Source organism: Ictalurus furcatus, chromosome 16, assembly GCF_023375685.1.
Source record: "Ictalurus furcatus strain D&B chromosome 16, Billie_1.0, whole genome shotgun sequence".
In the NCBI taxonomy this organism is placed as follows: domain Eukaryota; kingdom Metazoa; phylum Chordata; class Actinopteri; order Siluriformes; family Ictaluridae; genus Ictalurus; species Ictalurus furcatus.
In genome coordinates, this window is record NC_071270.1 from 24878643 (window position 1) to 24899376 (window position 20734).

Genomic DNA, 20734 nt, shown 5'->3' on the forward strand with positions numbered 1-20734 from the left:
GCAGTTGAACAGGTCGCTGCGTGTGTCTAAGTGCTATTGATTCATCGACGTTTTCACGCCACCTGCTGCTAACAATGCTGGGTTTCAATCCATTCGCACGGTTTTGTTTCTTTTTTTAAACAAGGCTGGACTCTGTACAGAGTACAGAGGTGGGGATATACAGTTTAGCTCCGTACTACGGAGCTATGGAAGTCAAAACACCCAAAAACTACACTTTTTTCCCTTTTTTTTTTTTTTTTCTTCTTCCAGTTATGAATAAGATTGCTCATTCACTGAAGGGGAAAGGACTTGGCATGTGAAAGACGTGTATTTGCTTTTAGTAGTTGTTTCTTTTGCGTTACTCTGATTTTCTCTAGGTGAACACTGATTCATGACCGTACGAACCTTGGTATTGTGAGCCGTGGTTAAACAAAACAAAAAAAAACAAATGGAGGAATTGCAAATGATTAAGTCACGCTCACACCGGACCTTTTGCGCACCGTTTTCTAACTGTTGCTTGTTGAACATCTATAAAAAAAATAATAAAAAAAACTATTCTAGTCTCTAAAATTCTCTTTTTTCTCAGCAATGTTAGCATGTCAGGGAGCTAGTATTTCAGGGAAGGGCAGACCAGGATGCTTTGTCAGTGACTTCTCTTATGTTATCAAATCAGTGCTAGCTATTTCTGCTTACGTACCAGGAAATAATATTGTGTTAAGTGACCAGAAAGGTGTGAGATCAGGGCCCAGAACAGCCAGATAGAAAGGATCCTAATAGAAAAGATTCCCACAGAGGGACAGAGTTCCGCAATAAGAAAGGGTTCCGTGGACAAAACCTAGGAACCATTACCTGACCCGAAAATGACATTTAGAATAACCTTTTACAATCTTCACCCATGTGAGTATAATAATATTAAAAGCGACAAATGAATCTATGTAAATGAATTAGCAGCTGTGGGGTTTTTTTTCTTCATTTCTTGTTCTCTTTCTGTTTGTGCTTAATTAATTCTATTCAATTGAACCATACAAACATGTTTTAGTTCCATACTGCACAATCTATCACAATTAGCCTGTTGTTCCGACCGTAATTTCGGCCGCTTGCCGTGGCCGAGCATGCGTGCGCTCATACGGTTTACCAATACCTAATAATAAATAAAGAATAAAGAATAAACTCGCACTCCTACACGTACATAGACACACCATGCCAGTGTTTCAGCCTCTGCGTGTCCTTTTTTAAACAGTATCACACCGCCCGCATGTTGAGCGGACGACATTACACAAAATGTAATTACACACCGCCGCTCAGCCACTTTTCTGTTTTCAGTCAGCCGTAATGCATAACTGAAAAGAGGCTGATGCAGAAAATTGTTAATGTGTTTGTGTGTGTGTGTGTGTGTGTGTGTGTTTGGCGGCAACATGTTTGTTCAATGATATTCTGTGTTTTGCCATCAAAGCCTGTTACCTTGGCAGTCACACGTTGGTGCGTTTTCTAGATTGCTCGCACAGGTGTCATGCAATGGTGGACTTCCTGTAAAATGCTCAAACACTAAAATAGCATTTAAAGTAAATATTTTTTTCTGAGAATGTGTAGTGGTTGTAAAACCATTTAATTGAACTTGAGACATGGTGTATTAATGGTTAACATGCTTGCCTCACACCTCTAGGGTTGGGGGTTCGAATCCCACCTACGCCCTGTGTGTACGGAGCATGCATGCTCTCCAGATGCCTCTGGGGTTTCCTCCCCCACTCCAAAGACATGCGTTTTAGGCTGATTGGCATTTCTAAATCGTCCGTAGTGTGTGTGAATGCGTGGGATTGTGCCCTGCGATGGGTTGGAACCCTGTCCAGGGTGTCCCCAGCCTTGTGCCCCGAGTTCCCTAAGATAGGCTCCAGGCTCCCCGTGACCCGGTGTAAGATAATCGGTATGGAAAATGGATGGATTGTTAGATGGATGGATGAACTTGAGACGTTTTTACTCTACCTCCTATATGTGAAGCACCTCCACAAGTCCCTGTGAATGAGCCGTCACTATAGAAACGATAACGTATTAGAACGAGCTGCACTATTGTCCGAGCGGCTGTCATAGAAAAATGAATCGACACCTCCTGACCAATCAGAATCGAGAATTCAATCGCTCTGTGATGATATTGAAGTTTTGCAGACAACAACGTTTGCTCATTTTCAGGTTTCGGATCAATCCCATGTAGTAATTCAAGTGTTTTTCGGTCTGTTTCAGTCCACAGACCCCCAAAATTTCAGCTGCTCAGAGCCGCGATCCGAAACTGGCGAGATGTGTGTTTCAGTCATCGATTCCTATTAGCCTATCGATTTCTGTCGTGTGCTTGTTTTTTTTTTTTTCTAACTACAGAACAGACGAAAACCACGCTTTGCGAAATGAAGTATCGTGAAACTTTCTTTGAACAAATAAAGCTTCGGTGACGCGCTTCACCTGGGAGGAAAACTGCAAAAGGCTGCCGCACTTGTCGAAATCAATCGGGTCGTTTAAAACCGAAGCTCAAAGCTGATATTTAGGGGAATGTTTTCAAACGTACTTCCGAACCGAATCTATCAGAAAGCCGAGCGTTTCCCTTCACTGCAGGTGGGAGGAAACGTCTGGAATCGATCACTTTCGGATTGAAGCTTCTCCAGACAAAGCTGTTCTTTTTCTCCCCTACTTAAACGCATCTCGTTTTACATAGCCTGCCTCTCTGGAATCAAATTAAATACGGAGAGAAAAAAAAAAAAAAACGGAGGAGGCGAAGGAAGAAGAGTGCCGTAAGGTGGCATATACAAAGGCCTGGCTTCGGTCCAGCTCTCACGGCTCTCGCAGCTCTCACATCTGATTAGCGCTCGCCTTTAAAAGTCAGGTTCACACAAGGCTACTAATATTCCTGATTAAAGCTAGACAGAGGGGGCTGTCACTAAGCCAAAGCCGACGTTTCGGGTATGTTCATTACCGAGAAATATAACCATGCACAGATTTGGGATCTTAATCTCCTTTCTAATAGCACAAAAGAAAAAAAAAAAAAAGATAAAAACATTAGCCAAGAATACAACAGATTCCTGACTTGACCAGGAGAGATTTGTGGGTAGTGTAGCATGTTTTTCTCACCCTTGCTTTAGGAACATTTTAGGACTGGGGAGAAAAACAGTACCAACTTGTTGAGCCCTGAAGCAACATGAACAGTACACACAAACAAATTCTTGTAGAAAGTCTGCATGAATCGTGTACTGCCTGGCGTTCCAACAAAGTCGATTCCGAACATGGATCCCTGAGGTACTCATTTTGTGATGGATTAGCGCCTGGAAGGTTTTAAGCCGCTGGCAACATCATTTTAAATATTAAGAAAAACAATACAAAAGATTACTGTTATTAAATAAGTATTTAACAAATATCCCTAACTACTATTTGTTCATCAGTAAAAGTGACAAAAATATCCTGTTTTCCGGCGTGCCAGATCGAACAATGATTGACAGCAGCATCTGTTGAAAGCAATGTAAACAACTCGGTAAGTGCTATTGCTAGAACAGCGTGTAGGACTGATAATGGAGCTTCCACGGTGCTTTTGTTTTTGCATGTGAGTCATGAACGTTGCGTGGTGTGTTAGTCTATTTCGTGTGCGTTCCACTGCTGATTCTCGCTTTGAGCTAGTCTAAAAAGCTACACGGCAGAAGCAAGGGGATGCCTCCGCTGTTAAAAAAATGAGCCTTGACGTTCCTTACGATCGTATAAGTGACATCTCTGCATGATAAAAAAGGACGGACGGCGTTTCAGACGTTTGACCTTGCTGTGACCTTGAACTTGTTTGCCGACGTAGGCAGAAAAATAGATTTAATTAAAAGATTTCCTACACGTTTTTACACTACTACATATAGATCATGATCATCTCAATCATAAGGCAGCCATTTTGTTCATTCGTATTCCTTCAACTTTAACGACGTTTGAACTACATGCCATTCTCTCTACAACTTAAAGTGCACCTGTTATGGTTTTTTCAGATACTCCCTTTCACATAGTGTGTTATAGAGCTGTTTGTGAATGTAAAAATTCTGCGAAGTTTCAAAAATCAAAGCGCACGACAAACGGAGTTATCGACTCCCAAAAGAAGGAACCGATTCTGAACGGCTGAAACGAGTCGTTAGTGATTCCAGACTTTACTTCCTGTACTAACCTACGTAGGTTTGTAACAAAAGACTCCGCCTCTCGTCTTCATCACCTGCTCGCTGACAGCGGTAGACCGATCACGACAGACAGGGACGTCTGACCAATCAGAGCAGAGTATGCTCTCTGAAAGGAGGAGTTTAGAACGAATCCTTTAGAACGAATCATTTAACGAGTCGTTTGTGACACTGGGGAAAAAAAAAGGTAATGCTGCAGTTTAAATGATGAGCATGTTAAAGTGTTTTTTGATCTCGGATGCGTGTAAACCTATCGTATGAGACCTTTAAAACAAAATTAGACACGTTTCAAATCCATAATAGGCGCGCTTTAATAAGACAAAAAAAGCAGCTTGTCAGGTTGCCAAGAAACTGAAAAGTCCTCAGAAAACGTCAAGATACCGCTTACACCCTGACTGTTACAGAGTACTGAAACTGGAGACTCCTTCCACAAATGTTATGGATAAATAAACATCTCCTTACGGAAAACTTCACCATATCAACAATTACACACGTTGTCTAATCCATTTATATGGAGCGCCTTCCGTACAAGTTCCTATGAATGAGTTGTTACTATAGAAACAATAACGTATTAGAGCGAGCACGTTAATATGTACCGTATACCGCAACTGTGCCATGGTATAAATAAAAATAAACAAATGATATTATTATTATTATTATTATTATTATTATTATTATTATTATTAAATCTCCAGTACCCCCGTCTGTCATTTTCCTGAGCAGTCCGTCTTTTTTTTTTCTTTCCTTCCTGCTGTTTTCACATTTGCTGCCGCTCATCTGAGTTTGCCCTCGGACATGTGTTTTACTCCAGCGGATATGTGTCTGGTTGCTTCACTGTCACACAAACCCCTTGTGCAACATCTGTGTCATTTTCCCTGCATGAGCCAGCGCCACTTTACATTTCCCTCACAGTCCACTGCCCACACACACACACACACACACACACACACACACACACACTCACACAGTCTAATAAGCACTCTCAGATAGTTATATAAGTACTCGTGGTGTCAGCGACTGAAATATCTCCTAAATTGTAAGAACATTTTTGTTTGTCCTGAAATTTTCTCCATTACAGATGATGGAAGGCTAAAAAAAGAAAAAAAAAAAAAAAAAGTTTCAATATTGTCCATGTCTGACATGTACTTTTAAATGAAACACAATCGGTGGGGAAAATAATCAACATCAGGAAACATCAGGGTGTCATAATGAAACCGAGTTAATGTTATCACACTAAAGTTGATTATATTCCTTTAAGAGCAAAAGAAATTCCTATTATCACTCAAGTTATAGCAGCTATAACTAGTCTTTTTCTTTAATCTGTAACGTTTCTATAGCAACGGCTCCGTTCATAGGGACGCTCCACGCAATCGAATTTTCAATCTAATAATAAACAGATTCAACAATGTGAATAATCATCGATATGGTGAAGTGGTTTCTGTAAGACGGTGTTTATTTTTGCATTGATGGAAGGAGTCTCCAGTGTCGGTCGGAGGTCATTTCCTGATCCTCTTCCTGTTTCTGTCCAATGCGACGGACAAGCAGGAGACATGTTGAACTGCAGTGTGGCAGTCTGGGTAACGAAGCAGGAGACAGTGAGTGAAGCCACAACACACACACACACACACACACACACACACACACACACACACACACACTGAACCAGCCTGGCAGAGCAAAGTGTGCAATGAGAAATGACATGATCGCGACAGTCTGTTCCTCTTTTACTGTCACATTCACGTGTGGAACACAGACTGAGCCACGACACCTGTTCGCCAAAAACATGCTCGGGCATACACACAATTATCCGCATGCGCACAAATGTACAGTGCCCAACACACCCACCCACACACACACACACACAGACACATCATGATAAGTGTTTTAACATGGCTGCTGTGTGAGAATGAAAAGAACAATGAAGCAAATTAAGCTGCTTCAGTGTGTGTAGTGTGTCAGAGTGAGACTAACCGCTAACTCTATTATGGCTGACTTCCTAGCGCTGATATACCGTAGTGCTGCGGCTCTCGCATGATAACACAGGGGTGAGCAAAAGAAACACAACTTTCTCTCTCCCACACACACACACTCACCTGCTTGCAGTATACTGGTTTTATTTCTAAAAACTGCAAATAATTGCTAATATGTGTGTGTGTGTGTGTGTGTGTGTGTGTGTGTGTGTGTGTGTGTGAGTTGCTACTACAGAAACTCACAATCCTGTCATTTTATTTCTGAAAAGTTCTAGGGTTAACATTACTGTTATCTAATCAGCAGAACACAGCAGCTGTGAAACAAGTTAGTTTCTCTTCTCACTTGTCATTGCACCTATAAAGAGTCGTTCCCTCACCAGCCTCTCTTTATTCCCTCTCTTAAAGTTAATAAGACAAAAAAATACTGCAAAGAAAACGCAACGCGTGAACCGTCCTGTTCTGAAGACGTTCGAAAACTGAAACTTTAACAGCTTTGACGATGTCTGTTACAAAGTGCTGAGACTAGAGACTCCATAAACGCTATTTAAAAAAAAAAAGAAAGAAAGAAAAAAATTTTTAAAAAGAAAAACTTTTCATTAATTGGCTTATTATTAGCCTCCGATTATGTAGATCGTCCATCATACAAAAGGCCCTGTGAATCAGCCGTTACTATAGAAACGATAATGTATTAGAACGAGGGTGTTCATACTGTATTAACCTGTAATTTGCACCCGGATTTAAAGCAGCTTTCCTCACTTTAGTCTACAAGACACGTCAGTCGGCCGGTTGCAAATTAAACCCCAATCGAAGCCTTGCCACTTTGGGAGTCGGTGATTTACACGTCTGAATGTTTATAGACCTGTGACATTTTGAGTCCACTCAGGAAAACATAAATGTATGTTGTTAGCTCACAGTAATCAGCTTGAAACTTTGCCTGCTCACCAGGAGATCTATTGACCTGCCAGATTAGCATTCCAGCACTGAGTGCGCACACACACACACACACACACACACACACGATTGACATCATTATTAATGCAGCTAATTAACGCTATGCTAGACCTGAAACTAACCCCAACCTTAACCTCAGGAACTTTATATATATATATATATATATATATATATATATATATATATATATATATATATATAAGTCTTTTGAACAATTTTTCAAAGCAGTTTCCTCTCGAGGACCGGCAAAACGTCCCCACAAGGTCAAAGCATATTCCTGTGAATATGACATTAAAACATTTCCACACACACACACACACACACACCCTTTCTCATTCTGCTGCTGTCTCTCACACCTTCAAACCCTGAGTCCAAGGGACCTTTATAAAATTCCGTCATTAATTTTAAATGAGCCATATTTTCTTTCCTTGTTTTATTATTCAGTTTGCAACTTCAACAAATCGCTTTTTTAGAAGTTTGAGTTTGGGAAATTCTGATATGAGATCTAGATATCCAATTTCTTTTTATTTTTCCCTCCAAATTACTGCAACACTTTACATTACGTTCAAATGATAACACACGTAAGGAGCTATTTCAGTGCAAGTGCGAGCTTAAGCGTCTGTGTGGGTGTGTGGGTGTGTGTGTATAGTAAATCTTTAGATCAAGAATACTTTTTAATTCCATACTCCAAACTTTCAGAAAGAAAAGAACAACACACTAAAGATATCTGGCCTCATTTATGAATCTTTTAATGAAGTTGTGTGTAAATGTTTTCCTCCAGCTAGATTTACAAAAGTTTCAGTTGTGCTGATTTTCTTCATACTCACATGTACTCATGTTGATGAACGCCAACCAGCCGTAAAACACCAAGCGTGTTCACTGTCCGTGTAGGCACGCCCACAAAACTCCATAAAAGGCGAAGCTCACGAAGCGGAAAATGACAAAACGGCGACTAATACGGAGGGCGCAAAACCTTACTTAAATTCCTAGGAATCTATAGGCAACGATACGATTTGAAGCCGATCAATTGAAGTTCACGTTAGTTGAGCTCACTCGGTGTAAATTTACACTCCCTCACGAGCGAAACGTAGGATACGAATAAAGTAGATTCTCTTCTGATTCACTCCTATGAATGCGTCACAATCGTGCCTACTGATATTGACACACTGCGGGCTCGCGGCTGCGGCGAATCACGTGCGGAATCACGCCTGAGGCGATATTGTTTTTATCAGTCCCTCCAGGATTATGCGATTGCAGAAATGAACGCAAAATCAAGCAAACCCCACAATATTCCGAGGAGTTTGCAATTTTTTTTTTTTTTTTTTTTTAATTCCCGCAGATTTTCCACAGATTTAGGCCAAGGCGCATCATGTGACGTCATCACTACGCACATACCGCCAAAGCCCTCTTCGATTCACGTGCGTTGAACGTGAGTACAGCTAAAAGGTCATCAGCATGAAAGACCGTGCAAAACTATTTCATGCGATCGTGATTTCGCCAATTCAAGTAGTTTTTCCTCACAAAAAAGCACAAAAAAAACTCTGCAAGTTGCAGCACGCAGTTTTTAAAAAAGTGACACAAACAAACGTATATATATACAGCAAACTTTAAACGAGCTTCGACATGCCTTTTCTTTAGTAATGGAGTCTTGCGGGGTGAGTGTGAGCATTGCCTGTTGTTTTCTCTGTGACGATGGTACCTGCTGCCTCCAAGTGTTTCTGGAGCTCTTTCCGAGTGCTCCTTGGTTCTTGGGCTACTCTTCTGACTATTCTTCTGACTCCCTGGTCAGAAATCTTGCGAGGAGCTCCTGTGCGTGGCCGGTTGATGACATAGTGATGTTTCTTCCACTTGCAGATAATAGCCTCAGTGGTGCTTACTGGAGGATTCAGACGTTTTGAAATACGTCTGTATCCGGTTCCATCGATATGTTTCACAACAATAAGGTTGCGAAGGTCTTGGGAGAGCTCTTTGCTTTTACCCATCATGAGATATTTCTTGTGTGACACTTTGGTAACGAAAAGCATTTTTATAGACAATCAATTTACTAACCCAGCTGATATTAATTTGGACAGATGGGGGTGTAATTACTTACGGATTTCAGCTGGTTCCTTGCCTTACCTCGCCTTGGAGAACTGCTTTTTCATAGCGTGTTCGATACTTTTTTCCCCGTGTCATTCCACTTTATTACACATAACTTTATTTATGGACTTTAGTGTTGTGAATTCTTTATATTTCTGGATTTCTTGAGTTAATACTGATGTCTGGTGAAAATTTCACATGAACAACCATATTGGAAATAGATTTACTGAAGCCACACTCACTTTATAGCACGTTGATTAGCTAACCAGGTTACAATGAATTGTACATTCACGTTACGTCGCAACCCGTACCGTAGTAACCCTTAAAACTCGGAAGTGGAATTTGACATGGTGATATACTGCACAAAGTGCGGTAATAGTAAACATAAACACTCATGGAATGCTGTTCGACCAATCGAACTAGTGGACCAGAACTAACTGTTATATAAATAAATCTGAATGACAATTATTATGAAAATTACCTAGTCTGACTTCCATTTCTATCCACAATGCTTTCCTTATCCTTATTCTCCATCTGCTGCCTTCTAAATAAGACTGACTTTATCCCGGGAACATCATCTCTACCCAAAAATCCGCCTTTTGGTTCAAATCAGTCCAAAACGTGCAGCTCGGCAACATCATCTACCTCCTCGTTCATCTTGTTATATCTCCAGACGCGCCTCTGTGTGCATTGTTCTCATCTTTATCGCTTGTTTCTCGCCCCCTTTCTAAAAACCCTTTCATCCATCACGCAATCGAAGCTCTTTCCACACCGGAGTTGGGTTTAATCGGCTCCGGTTTCTGTCGTGTTCGCATTGTGTTGTGCTCGTTTTTCCATCTCTGATAATTGGCCCCTTATATAACAGCAGTACTGCAGGGGACGAGCGTTCAATTAGTCTGTTAGTCAAGGGGTGTGTGAGCGTATATGAGTGTGTCGGTGTGTGAGAGAGGACATGTATGAGAGTGTATGAGATTTCGGAGTGTATGACAGGAAAACCATAAGATGGGCTTGAGAGAAACACATCCACACACACACACACACACACAAAAAAAAAAATTCCACAGCAATGGCATGAGATTTTCTTTCTCTGGGTGTAAAAAGCTATTTGCTCACATCTGTCAGGAAGAGGAATAAACCATTACCTTTTTGTTGAGCTGGCTGAATCCACAAGAGATTTTTTTTTTTTTTTGTATAGCAAGAATGAAACACTGTGTTGTGCTGTTATAGGACAATAATCAACCACAAGCAGAGCTACTTTTACTACACCAACGTGTCCTGACGTGTTTTATTCCTCGTATATCACAGCGATTTGTCATCAAGTACAATATTTTATTAATGAATTAAAAAAAAAAAATCATACTTTTTTATCCCTTTATTGGTACTTGTTTTTTGTTGTAGAACATCTGCAAAAGAAGTCTGAGCAGTTACTATAGAAACGATAACGTATTAAAATGAATGCATCACTATTAATGCCGTTATGCTCGTCTAGGAAATGTAAGGCCTGGATTCTGATGTATTTGTTTGAAAAATAAAACCTAGGACAATGAATCAATTCGAAATCCGTTGGAACTGAACATGAGGGTTAAATAGAAATAATGTTGTTTGGTTCCATTGTGTTATTTTGGAAAATTTCAGTTGAATCACGTGTAATAATAATAATAATAATAATAATAATAATAATAATAAGTCTTTCTTTTTTTCTTTTTTCTCGTTCTTTGTCCTCAGGTTCCTCACCAGATGAGCGCTCTGACCTTCTATCGCTATGAACAGCCCGTTCTGGACTACTGCCAAGCCCATCAGCCGATGCGCCTCAACGTGAACTATGATTGCCCGCCTCAGGGTCTTGATGATCTGCCACCACGTGACAGGGGCACCATTCAGACCGTGGCTCTGCCAGCTGTTCCACCCTCCAGCTCACCTCCTACCCTGAGAACACCCATACAAGGCCCAGGTGTTTCTTACCCAAGCACGGAGCGCTCCATAAAGTACCCGTCCATCGAGCGGCCTACTAGCACCCTCACCTTTGGACGCTAGCACTCACGGGATGCTAAAGCGAATTCTATAGGATGGTAACGACTCTTTGAGTAGTTAGAGCCTTTGGAAAAGCTAACATTTTCAGAAGGAATTTCACTCCACATACGGATCTAACTTTACGTGGATGGATTCTTCTTCTGGTGAACTTTTTTTTTTTTTCTGAAAAAAAGAAGAGAGAAGGATCTATAAAAGACCCAACCAAGGACTCGCAACTCAGATGTTCAATACACGCTCCATGACAGTGAGCTCTATGTACAGGGAGATGGGATTTCATTTGTGGTTTTTTTTTTGTTGTTGTCCTTTTTTTTTTTTTTATTCTTTTTTTCAACACAAACGCTGCTCTTCTGAGTCTCGTTCAATGGAAAATTGAAACTCAATACAGCACGCGTGGCGCGTTAAATGGCACTTTAGTTGCTGTTCTATGTCCTTTTCGTGCCAAACACGACGGGACGTTGCCTTTGAAAAGCTGATAATGGTGATTCACTCACGCTGTGTCGAGAATGAAACAGAACGTGCAATAAACAAGTTTCGTAGTGGGAGGAAAAAGGGGGGAACAGGTGCGGAGACAAAATATGGCCTACATGTAAGAGAAGGAATGAAACAAGTTAAAGTTTAACAGCCCTCAAAGACATCTCGCTGTTATTTTCAGCTACATTTCCAGACAGCGGTTATACACGGTGTCAGCGATTGATCTTTGAAAGAGATCAGGATGTCCCGTTTGGACGTAATCCTTTCAGAGAACAAGACGCTCTGCAGTATCTGTTGATACTATCAGAAAGTTTCCAGTGCAGATTTCAGTGCAGACCTCCTGAGATGTGCACATGTACCAAAGATTAAGCGTTCTCTGAGATGTACAGTACACACCGCATCAGATCCTCTTGTGGTACCAAACCACCAAATCTGTAAGCTCGGACAAAAATGGAAGGCCTGAAATTGGTGTAATAGATTTACCCTCGGTTATAGCTCAGATGTCAATCGTTGACGTGAACACATCAACACAGAGAGAAATGTGCATTGCGTCTAGCTAGCTAGCTAGCTAGCTGTGCGTGTTTCTCCAGACTCTGTTAGCAGGTAGGAGTTATCTTCTGTCAAAACTGCCCCAGTTATCTGCTGACCTTCAATACAACAAGACAAAACATAAGGTCAAATAGGGTTAGGACAAAGGTGGCAAATAGACTTGACAATAGACTTGTGTGATATAGATTTTCTTTTTCCTGCTCACGATTTATCATTTAAAAAATAATAATAATGACGGAGAACAAGAATTCGACCATTTTTAAGTTTAAGGAGTGTGCGGTCAGGAACTGCTGTAGTGATTCTGTAGTAATGTGCAGCAAACAGTACACAAAATATATAAATAAACAACATAACAGTACACCCGCTGCTCAGAGTGTTTAAACGTCAGCGTATTTAATCACTTTTTAATTATCATTATCGTTCATATTATCTGTAAAGTGTTAGATTTTGGTCCAATTTTTATAATTATTATTTTTTTTAATCATATTTGGTAAGTTTTTTGGTGGCATATGTAAAGTATATCAAACCGATGTAAGCTAAATCAAACTTATACATGGATAATTTTTATTAACGGACCCACAGAATTCTCCGTTTACCGTGTCCTGCGAGTCATGTCTGAATATGAACATGTGAGGATCTAGGGAAGTGGGCGGGGCTTACAGGCAGGGTGAGTTAATATTAGAACGTTAAAAAAAAAAAAAAAACCTCCGTAACTGTCAACCATTTCAGATACAAATACCGATTGGTACGTTTGGCATTTTTATTGGGAAGTGTAGGAACCAATAAATCGTTATCTCAGACAAGTCTATTTCTTTTAGCAGAGTGTAAAAAGGCATGTCCGTCTGTCCAGCGTCCACTGAGAAAAGGAAAGAAAAATGCCTGGTTTTGAATTAGACCAAGGATTACACAGTGTGTGAGGATACCATTAGGGCCCATTTGTTTCTATAAAGGCCAAATAAATGGTTGCTTGCTGTGTGTTTGAGCATCAATGGCGGGGTTTGAGTGACATTTTAAGACGTTTTAATAGATTTACATGTTCAGTATTTCAATGCTTTGCTATCAGAGTGTCTCCTGAGTGCTGATTCACTGAATGTTTGCCACTAGATGCCATGTTTCCATCTACAGGAAGTCAATTCCCCATTGGCGCAGCGTGGACCAGTGGTGATTTGCATTCATTTTTACTTGTAAATGGACTCCAGATCTAAGGAACACTGGGATTGTTGCCTGTAAACATGGATATTTTTATTTTTTGTCACCCCGTGTGCCTGTGTGTTTGGACTCAACACAATGAATGTGGATCTTGTACCTCACCATTGGTGGATTTTCTGGATTTTATTTATTTTTTTTTGTTTTTTTTTTTTTTGTTTTTTTTTAAAAAAAATCCTACTCTCCTGCACCACACCAACTTCATTCTCGAATGTCAAGGTCAGAGGTCAATTCAAAGCCTGTCAGACTTTTATTTGACCTTGACATGCAAACTAATTGGGAAGACGATGCTTCAGCCTCGCTGCGAGAGACATGGCACCCTCGAGGCGATCAGTGACTCTGCACAATGTTTGCAGACACTAATTAATTAACACACAGGACGTGTTTATCTTGTACATAGAGAGGAAAAAGTATCACATCGTTTGCTTCTTGATACACACACACACACACACACACACACACACAGATGGTGAACAGTAGGTTTTGCTCTGCAGAGACTGATCTCAGAACAGCCGTGAGAGAAATCTTCAGTAATATATCCACATTTTAAAGGTCGATATTTTTCTATCTGCTCTCATGACCTTTACATCTCATTGTGCTCATTAGTTTTCATAATCCGTCCTTTTTGCTCGTCGAACGCGTGGAGCTTGACAGTGTAAAGATTTTACGGAACACTCCGGGAAAATAAGGTCTTGTCATTTTAACAATGTTCCACATGGTGTCCACGCTCCCTGGTTTCATTCTGCCGTGGTATTTTCCTCCGACTCTCCCGGTCAACGTCGGTTCAGTCTCCTCTGCTGTGTTTTGCAATTTTGAAAAGTCCTGGCAATACACACCAAAAAAAAAACAAAAAAAAAAAACGAGATAAAAAAAACAAAGAAAAAATATCTACATGTACAATAAGAGTAGCTTGTGTTGTGTTCCAAAGCTTCATGTATGAATAATGAGCTGTTGATTTGATATTATTGTTAATGCTGTGGAAGTTTTACCCACAATGCTCCAGTATCGCCCACCAGGAAGAAAAAAAAAGACACGAAAAAATTGCCCTGAACAACCCCTGAGACATCTCAGCAATCACACACAGAGTGTGGTGCATTCCATTGGCCTGATTAGTACAGTTCAGCTGGATGTGCATTATGGGAAAGCAAAAGAATGGAAAAACAAAAAGCTGTGTGGCTGTGTTCCAAAAACAACAAGGTAGAACTTACAGTATTGGCCTGAGACGTGCTGTTCAATAGCTGCTTCTCAAATGGCATACTTAGTGTTGAGTTGAGTCCACACAGGGAAACTCAGAGGGATGTAGTGCACTATAAATACCTGCTTAAGGTATAAATACAGTGATTATATGCCATGTAGTCGAAGGGGCGGAGCCATCAGAGTTCGGTGTCGGAATACAACTACACCAGGGATATTCACCTAAATATGATTGAATGACAACAGTTACCTTTAATGCTCAGCCATTAATGATTAATATATGGCTAAAAAAAAAAATAGTACAAGTTGTTGTTTTGTTTTGAACTGGAGCTTCACGTTCTCACCACTTTTGAGCGATGAGATGAAACGTTTTTTGAACTTGACGTGGCGAATACGTGAATACTCTTCTGTCAGAATCAGAATTCTCTTCTGATTCGGTAATCAGTCCAGAGAGGGTAAATGAAATAAAAACTAAATTAAACTCTGTGAAAACGCTTTCCTTGCTCAATGAGCTACGTTCAGCGGAACAGTTAGCAGAGGATCTGCTACAGAAGCCTCAGTGGTTCCTGCTTTAAAGAGTCGCTGAACTACGCCTGATTATTTCATTTCATTTATTCATTTATTTATTTATTTTTGCTTGAATACATTTAGAGAAACAATCCAGTCCATGCTCTGCCTGTTTATGGCCACTTTATATAAAAAAAAATAAAAACATTTAAGAATATTTTGGTTAAAAAAAAACAAAACAAACATTGGCAGTTGTTCCAGCATTCCGACTTTGGTGAGCTTTAATGACCGTCTCAGTGCCGTGTCATTTTTTTTTTTTTTTCAGGTATCGTGCCCGCATATTCAGGTATGTAGTACATAGTGCAAGGTACGCCATTTGAGACACAGCTAATGACTAGGGATCAGGATTATCAATTTGTTGAATTTTATTACATTTTGTGCTTCAGCATACTTAAAGTAAGGAGGATAGGAGGATGCAACGTCCGCGGGGGTCGCGCAACGACGAAACCACATTCGCAAGGTTACAAGGACACAGGATATCCATTTGCGTCTTCATAACGTCTGTGGAAGATACTCAAACACCGTCTCCGCTTGACGTATGCTGAGGCCCTTTGTCTTTATTATCTTTTCAAAATGAGGCTCTTATGGAGACATTATAGGGAGACATCTCCACACTCTTTCAGAGATCCAGTCAAGCATGAATCGTATGACTGGCCACATCACATTAACTGTGTGAGTGTGTGTGTGTGTGTGTGTGTGTGTGTGATCTGTTCTGCACCAGGGAAAAGATGCTTTTCAACCCATTTGTCCTTTGATCAACTCATTAGTGAACCAACGATTGAACCTACGAGCTGATAGAATGTGTCATGATGGGTATTGTTTTTCAATCGAGGACAAAGAGGATATGTAGGATAGCTTCTTGCTTAAGTAGACGACGTGTCCATTTAACCGAGAATGCAGAAATTGGACAGGGACAACCCTTGTATTTCTGAACTCCGTCCATCAAAGCATTGACTATGAGGTTAAAGTGCATAAGGTCAGATTTAATTTGAAGGTATTTACATCTACTAGATGAGGATATTGCATGAGGAGGTTCAATTCCAATCACTGTGCCATCCTGAAAATTTATAAAACATCTGCATCTAATATTGGTCCAACACCACACACACACACATCTTTTTTTATGTCTTTATTGCTCTTTTGTAAGGACACACCAAGATTTCAGACACTAAAAATAACTTAAATTGACCAAAGTGACACTTTTGGTTTTTGACCAAAAACACAAAACATGTTTACATTTTGACTAAAAATGTTACCCTGCGTCATCCGAGGACTTTTTCTTTAAAACTTACCCTGCCTTAACGCTTCACATCCTGGTTAATGTGCAGCCCACATATCACTGGTTAAAAAAATATTATAATAATTTATTAGCAGTGCAGTTTTGTGGAATATTGTCCCTATTTACACGACATAGTCTTTCATTACCTGATACAGTTTTAATTAATGATTCATTTAATAGTTTTTACTTAACACTTTTCCATTTTAAAAAAGTACTAAATGATTTATTATTAAAAAAAAAATTAAATACATTTTTACAGTACAAAAATGTTGTTTTTTTTTTGTTTGTTTGTTTTTTATGGGGGGGGGTTCAGCCAAGAATTTTCATTTCATCACATTACAGAAAGCTCAGTTCACATGTGATTATATATATTTTTTTCCACATGTGTTTATGATCATGTGTGAAGAAAATAAAATGGAATTGAAGGGACATTTCAACACGTTACGGCCTGAAATTCACCTAAATAACTCATTTCAGAAAATCAGAATCTGAAAACTGAAACTGCATGTAAAAATAAAACCACATACGCTAGTAAGCAACTAGCCATGCTACAGTAGTCCTTTTAAAGGCCTCTAATTTGTCAATTCTAACATGTATTCCTTTTTTTCATTCATATCAAGCTGTTTAGACAATACTGAATCACATAGCCAGTGACTTAGCTCGATGTCATACTGTATCATATTCAATTTCTTGCTGCTTTTACTGTGAATACATGATGCCTTTATTTTATATCATATCATCATATCCTCTTGGACTAAGAAATACAAAGCCTTAATACTGGGTAAAGCATGTAGGAATCCCAGTTCTTCAATACACACTCGGCTTATTTCACTTGATTCCTATATGGTTCACCGAGCAAAGATGGAAATGCCTTTGAATTGAAACTGACAGCCAGCAATTTATCCTCAGAGTCATTGGTTCATTTCAAATCCAATGTGCTGGAATATAGGGCCAAAACAACAAAAATTGCATCAGCGTTCACTTACTTACGTGCTGCGTGTTTGTGTAAAAGCTATTCAGAGTTTATTCTAATTCATGCAAGCACACTTGTTTAATATTCAGTATAGCATATGTGAAAACTGACATGGAAAAGTACATCTGATGTCATTTTATTTTGTGTCCGTCATCTCAAACAGGATCTGTTGTCAGGGTGGACTGCCTGCTGAATATTTACTTCACAGTAATGATACATGAATGCCTTTCCTCCTTCTTTTTTTTTTCTTCATATGAAGTAGACGTTTTTGGGGGCCTGTTGATACCATTACTGATATCAAAATATGTGACCTACTTACTATTAATCAATCAAGGTGATCGAGTAAGAGTTGGTTTAGCTCTTTATGTGCATTTCCGTACTGCTAGCAATGAATTCCTCATGCTGAGTTTTATGGGGTTTAAACAGCATCTTTAATAGAGAGCGTGACGACTGCCGACCTTGATTTGCGAGTAACGTGTAGACCCCGGCAGGCGCACATGACACAGTGCTCAGTGCTCGCTGAAATGACGTGCTCACACAAGTGACAGTTCCTCTGCATGCTTGTTTCACTCTTCCACACTCATTTTGGGTGTGTTCTATTTCCCCGCAGTTCCTGGTGGGTTAATGCTAATGGTGGATTAGGTTTAATGGTGGACTAATGTGCATTAGACATATACTGACCTTCAATTATCATATCTCTATAATTGGCTAATCGGTTATCATGGTTTACAGTAATATCACTATTCTGCGTTATAAACTATTGCGTTACTAGTTAATGCTTTACATTAAGGTTCCCTTAACTAACATTGTTTGTGACACAGCCTCACAAATGCAATCTGGAGGTAACCAGATTTTTAAAAACATTCATTGTAAATGAGGTATGGGCAAAACTTGTAGTACTTTAAAAAGTAGAACATGAGAATTTCACCATGAAAAGGGTTTTCCCCGGCTCTCACATACTCCCGGATTTAATTAACATTAACAAATGTTAATTCATTAAGCACAAGAAATGTTAACAAAGCAACAAAGTTAACACATGAATTGAGGTTTGTTTAAATGTTAACTAAATACACAGGCGTTGGCGAATGTTTATTCAATCCATGCCTGCAAATAAGTTGGCATAAGTGAGGGGAAAAAAAAAAAAACCTCAATTACAGCATGTCTAAATATCTAAATGTTGATAAATTACTGAACTCTGGTCTGAAGGTATAATATATTAAAATGTTTCAAATGTTTTTTTTTTAAGTGTCAGTCCTGAATTTTGCAAGTTAACACGTGCAAACACTCATTAAGCTGGTGAGCGTTGGCTTCATTTTACTCCGTGATGTTGTGAAAATTGCTTCATGCAGGTGTTGAGTTTTGGTTGATTTAGTTTATTATTAAAAACAAACAAACAAACAAAAAATCAATCTATGTCACTTACAGGGTATTAATCCTGAAGTTTACGGTTTGTTCATGTTAACTAAATGTCTTTTAAGGGAATCTTAATGTAGCGATGTGTTTCCCCCATGTTGTTCAGTGAACACAATGATGGCATTGGCATTGTATGCATGAAAATGTAATATTTCTCGGAGACAGGAACAAATTAGAAAACAGCTGCCTTCCAGTTGGAGTAGTGATGCTATTTAAACCTTGTATATCGTGCATAGGACTTTGTGAGATATACGTATCATGTCCTAATGTTGACGCATCAAGTAGTGGATAAATGCAGAGCTTCGGAAGGAATGGACAAAGCTGGAAAGGACCAGATGTGTTTGCTGACCCTCAGACTACAGTAGAAAGTATCAGCAAAGACAGACATGCATACACTTATGTATAACAAGAAAGAAGTTAGGACGTTCTTATCTGGGGCTTGTGCGTGGCAGAGTGGTGTTAGAAGTGAGATAACTAGTGAGTACAGCCATGGTTTTTTTTTTTTTTTCATTTAAATACCCAGAATTCCCAGGCTTATTGATAAATACGATTGGGTAAAATCAATTTTGGAGACTCCTGGGGGTCATGATAATATTTGTCTCAAGTGGTTCAAATTTCTGCAGAATACAGATGTACTTCTCAATATTAAGTGACTATAATCTATAAATGAACTTTAGATTGCAGCAGAATGCAGTTACTTGCACAGCTTAATGGTCCACTACGGTAAATGTGCTGAATTATGTGCTTCATGCTGACTATGAGTAATGGGTATCTGTCCACCGTTTCCTGTATATAGCCAAGAGGCAAGAGTCAGATCAAGCCATCCAAAACCTATCAAGCCATTTCTAATAAACTGGTATTTTTTTCCCTTTTGCATTACCCAAAGTGCACATTTCACTGCTATATGAATACTGATGTAAACGAAACAGGCAGTACAAAGTTACTGTTTGAAGCTTTAGCCTGTGTGACATCTGTAGAAGAACAATATACATAAGATTTTCTGTGTGAAATTATAAGCCCATCTATAAACAAAAGTCAGGGATGCTGTTGTGTTTGGCAAAGAGCCACAGAATTTGATCAGTTAACTGGAGCTGAAACTAATGATTCATGCAAATTTGAGATATCTGGTTCAAATTATTCTTTTTTCGCCACCCAATCAAGTTAAGGTAAAGGCAAAACAGGATGAAAAGCAATATAGTTCCCCTTATAGATATTGTTCTCTGCTGCGCTCATTAATCTCTGTGAAAAATCATTTTCCTGGTTTTGTCTGGTCTGAGGTTGATGAGATGTTTTTTTTTTTTTTCTTTCTTTTGTTATTCTTGCAGGATGTAAATATGCACTACATCATTTTCAATCCTTCAACTTAGTTTGTTGTCGTTTTTGTCTTTTTTTGTCTGTTAACAGATCGGACACTTTCTTTCCCCCTTCCGAATACAAACTTCTGTCTCTTCTTTGAGTATATTATTGTCTGAAAGAAAACGTTTTGTAAAAATTTTGATGATGAAATCTGAAATAAAGTAATTTAAAGATCTAATGTATGAAAAGACGTGTCTAGGTTTCAGCTTATTTAAAATCAAAACAAAACTACACACGTTCATGCATGGCTATGCATTCATTCATTCATGGTCATAGTGGCAACAGTCTATGAAGGTCATCCCAGATTTCTCTATCGCCAATCACAGAGTCCAACTCATCCTGAGGGATCCCCAGACACTCCAAAGCCAACTGTGAATGATGATCTTTCCAGTAAGCCATGAGTCTGCCCTGGGGTCTCCATCAAGTCTGAGAAGTCTGATACAGCTCTTGTGGCATTCAACCAGCTGTTCCATCCATGTCCATGGGCTTCTTTCAATTTGGAGGAACAGTAGATCTACTCTGAGGCGCTCCTGGAATA

The 20734-nt window shown here is 39.4% G+C and overlaps 1 protein-coding gene across 1 annotated transcript in view; it reads left to right on the forward strand.

Annotated features, from left to right (window-relative positions):
• LOC128620132 (leucine-rich repeat transmembrane neuronal protein 4) overlaps positions 1-14418 on the forward strand; it is a 112230-nt gene extending 97812 nt beyond the window's left edge. The window contains exon 3 of the mRNA XM_053644827.1: positions 10883-14418. Within this exon, the coding sequence (XP_053500802.1) occupies positions 10883-11191 (309 nt within the window). The 3' untranslated portion in view covers positions 11192-14418. The remainder of the gene's footprint in view (positions 1-10882) is intronic.
• The last annotated feature ends 6316 nt before the right edge of the window (positions 14419-20734 follow it).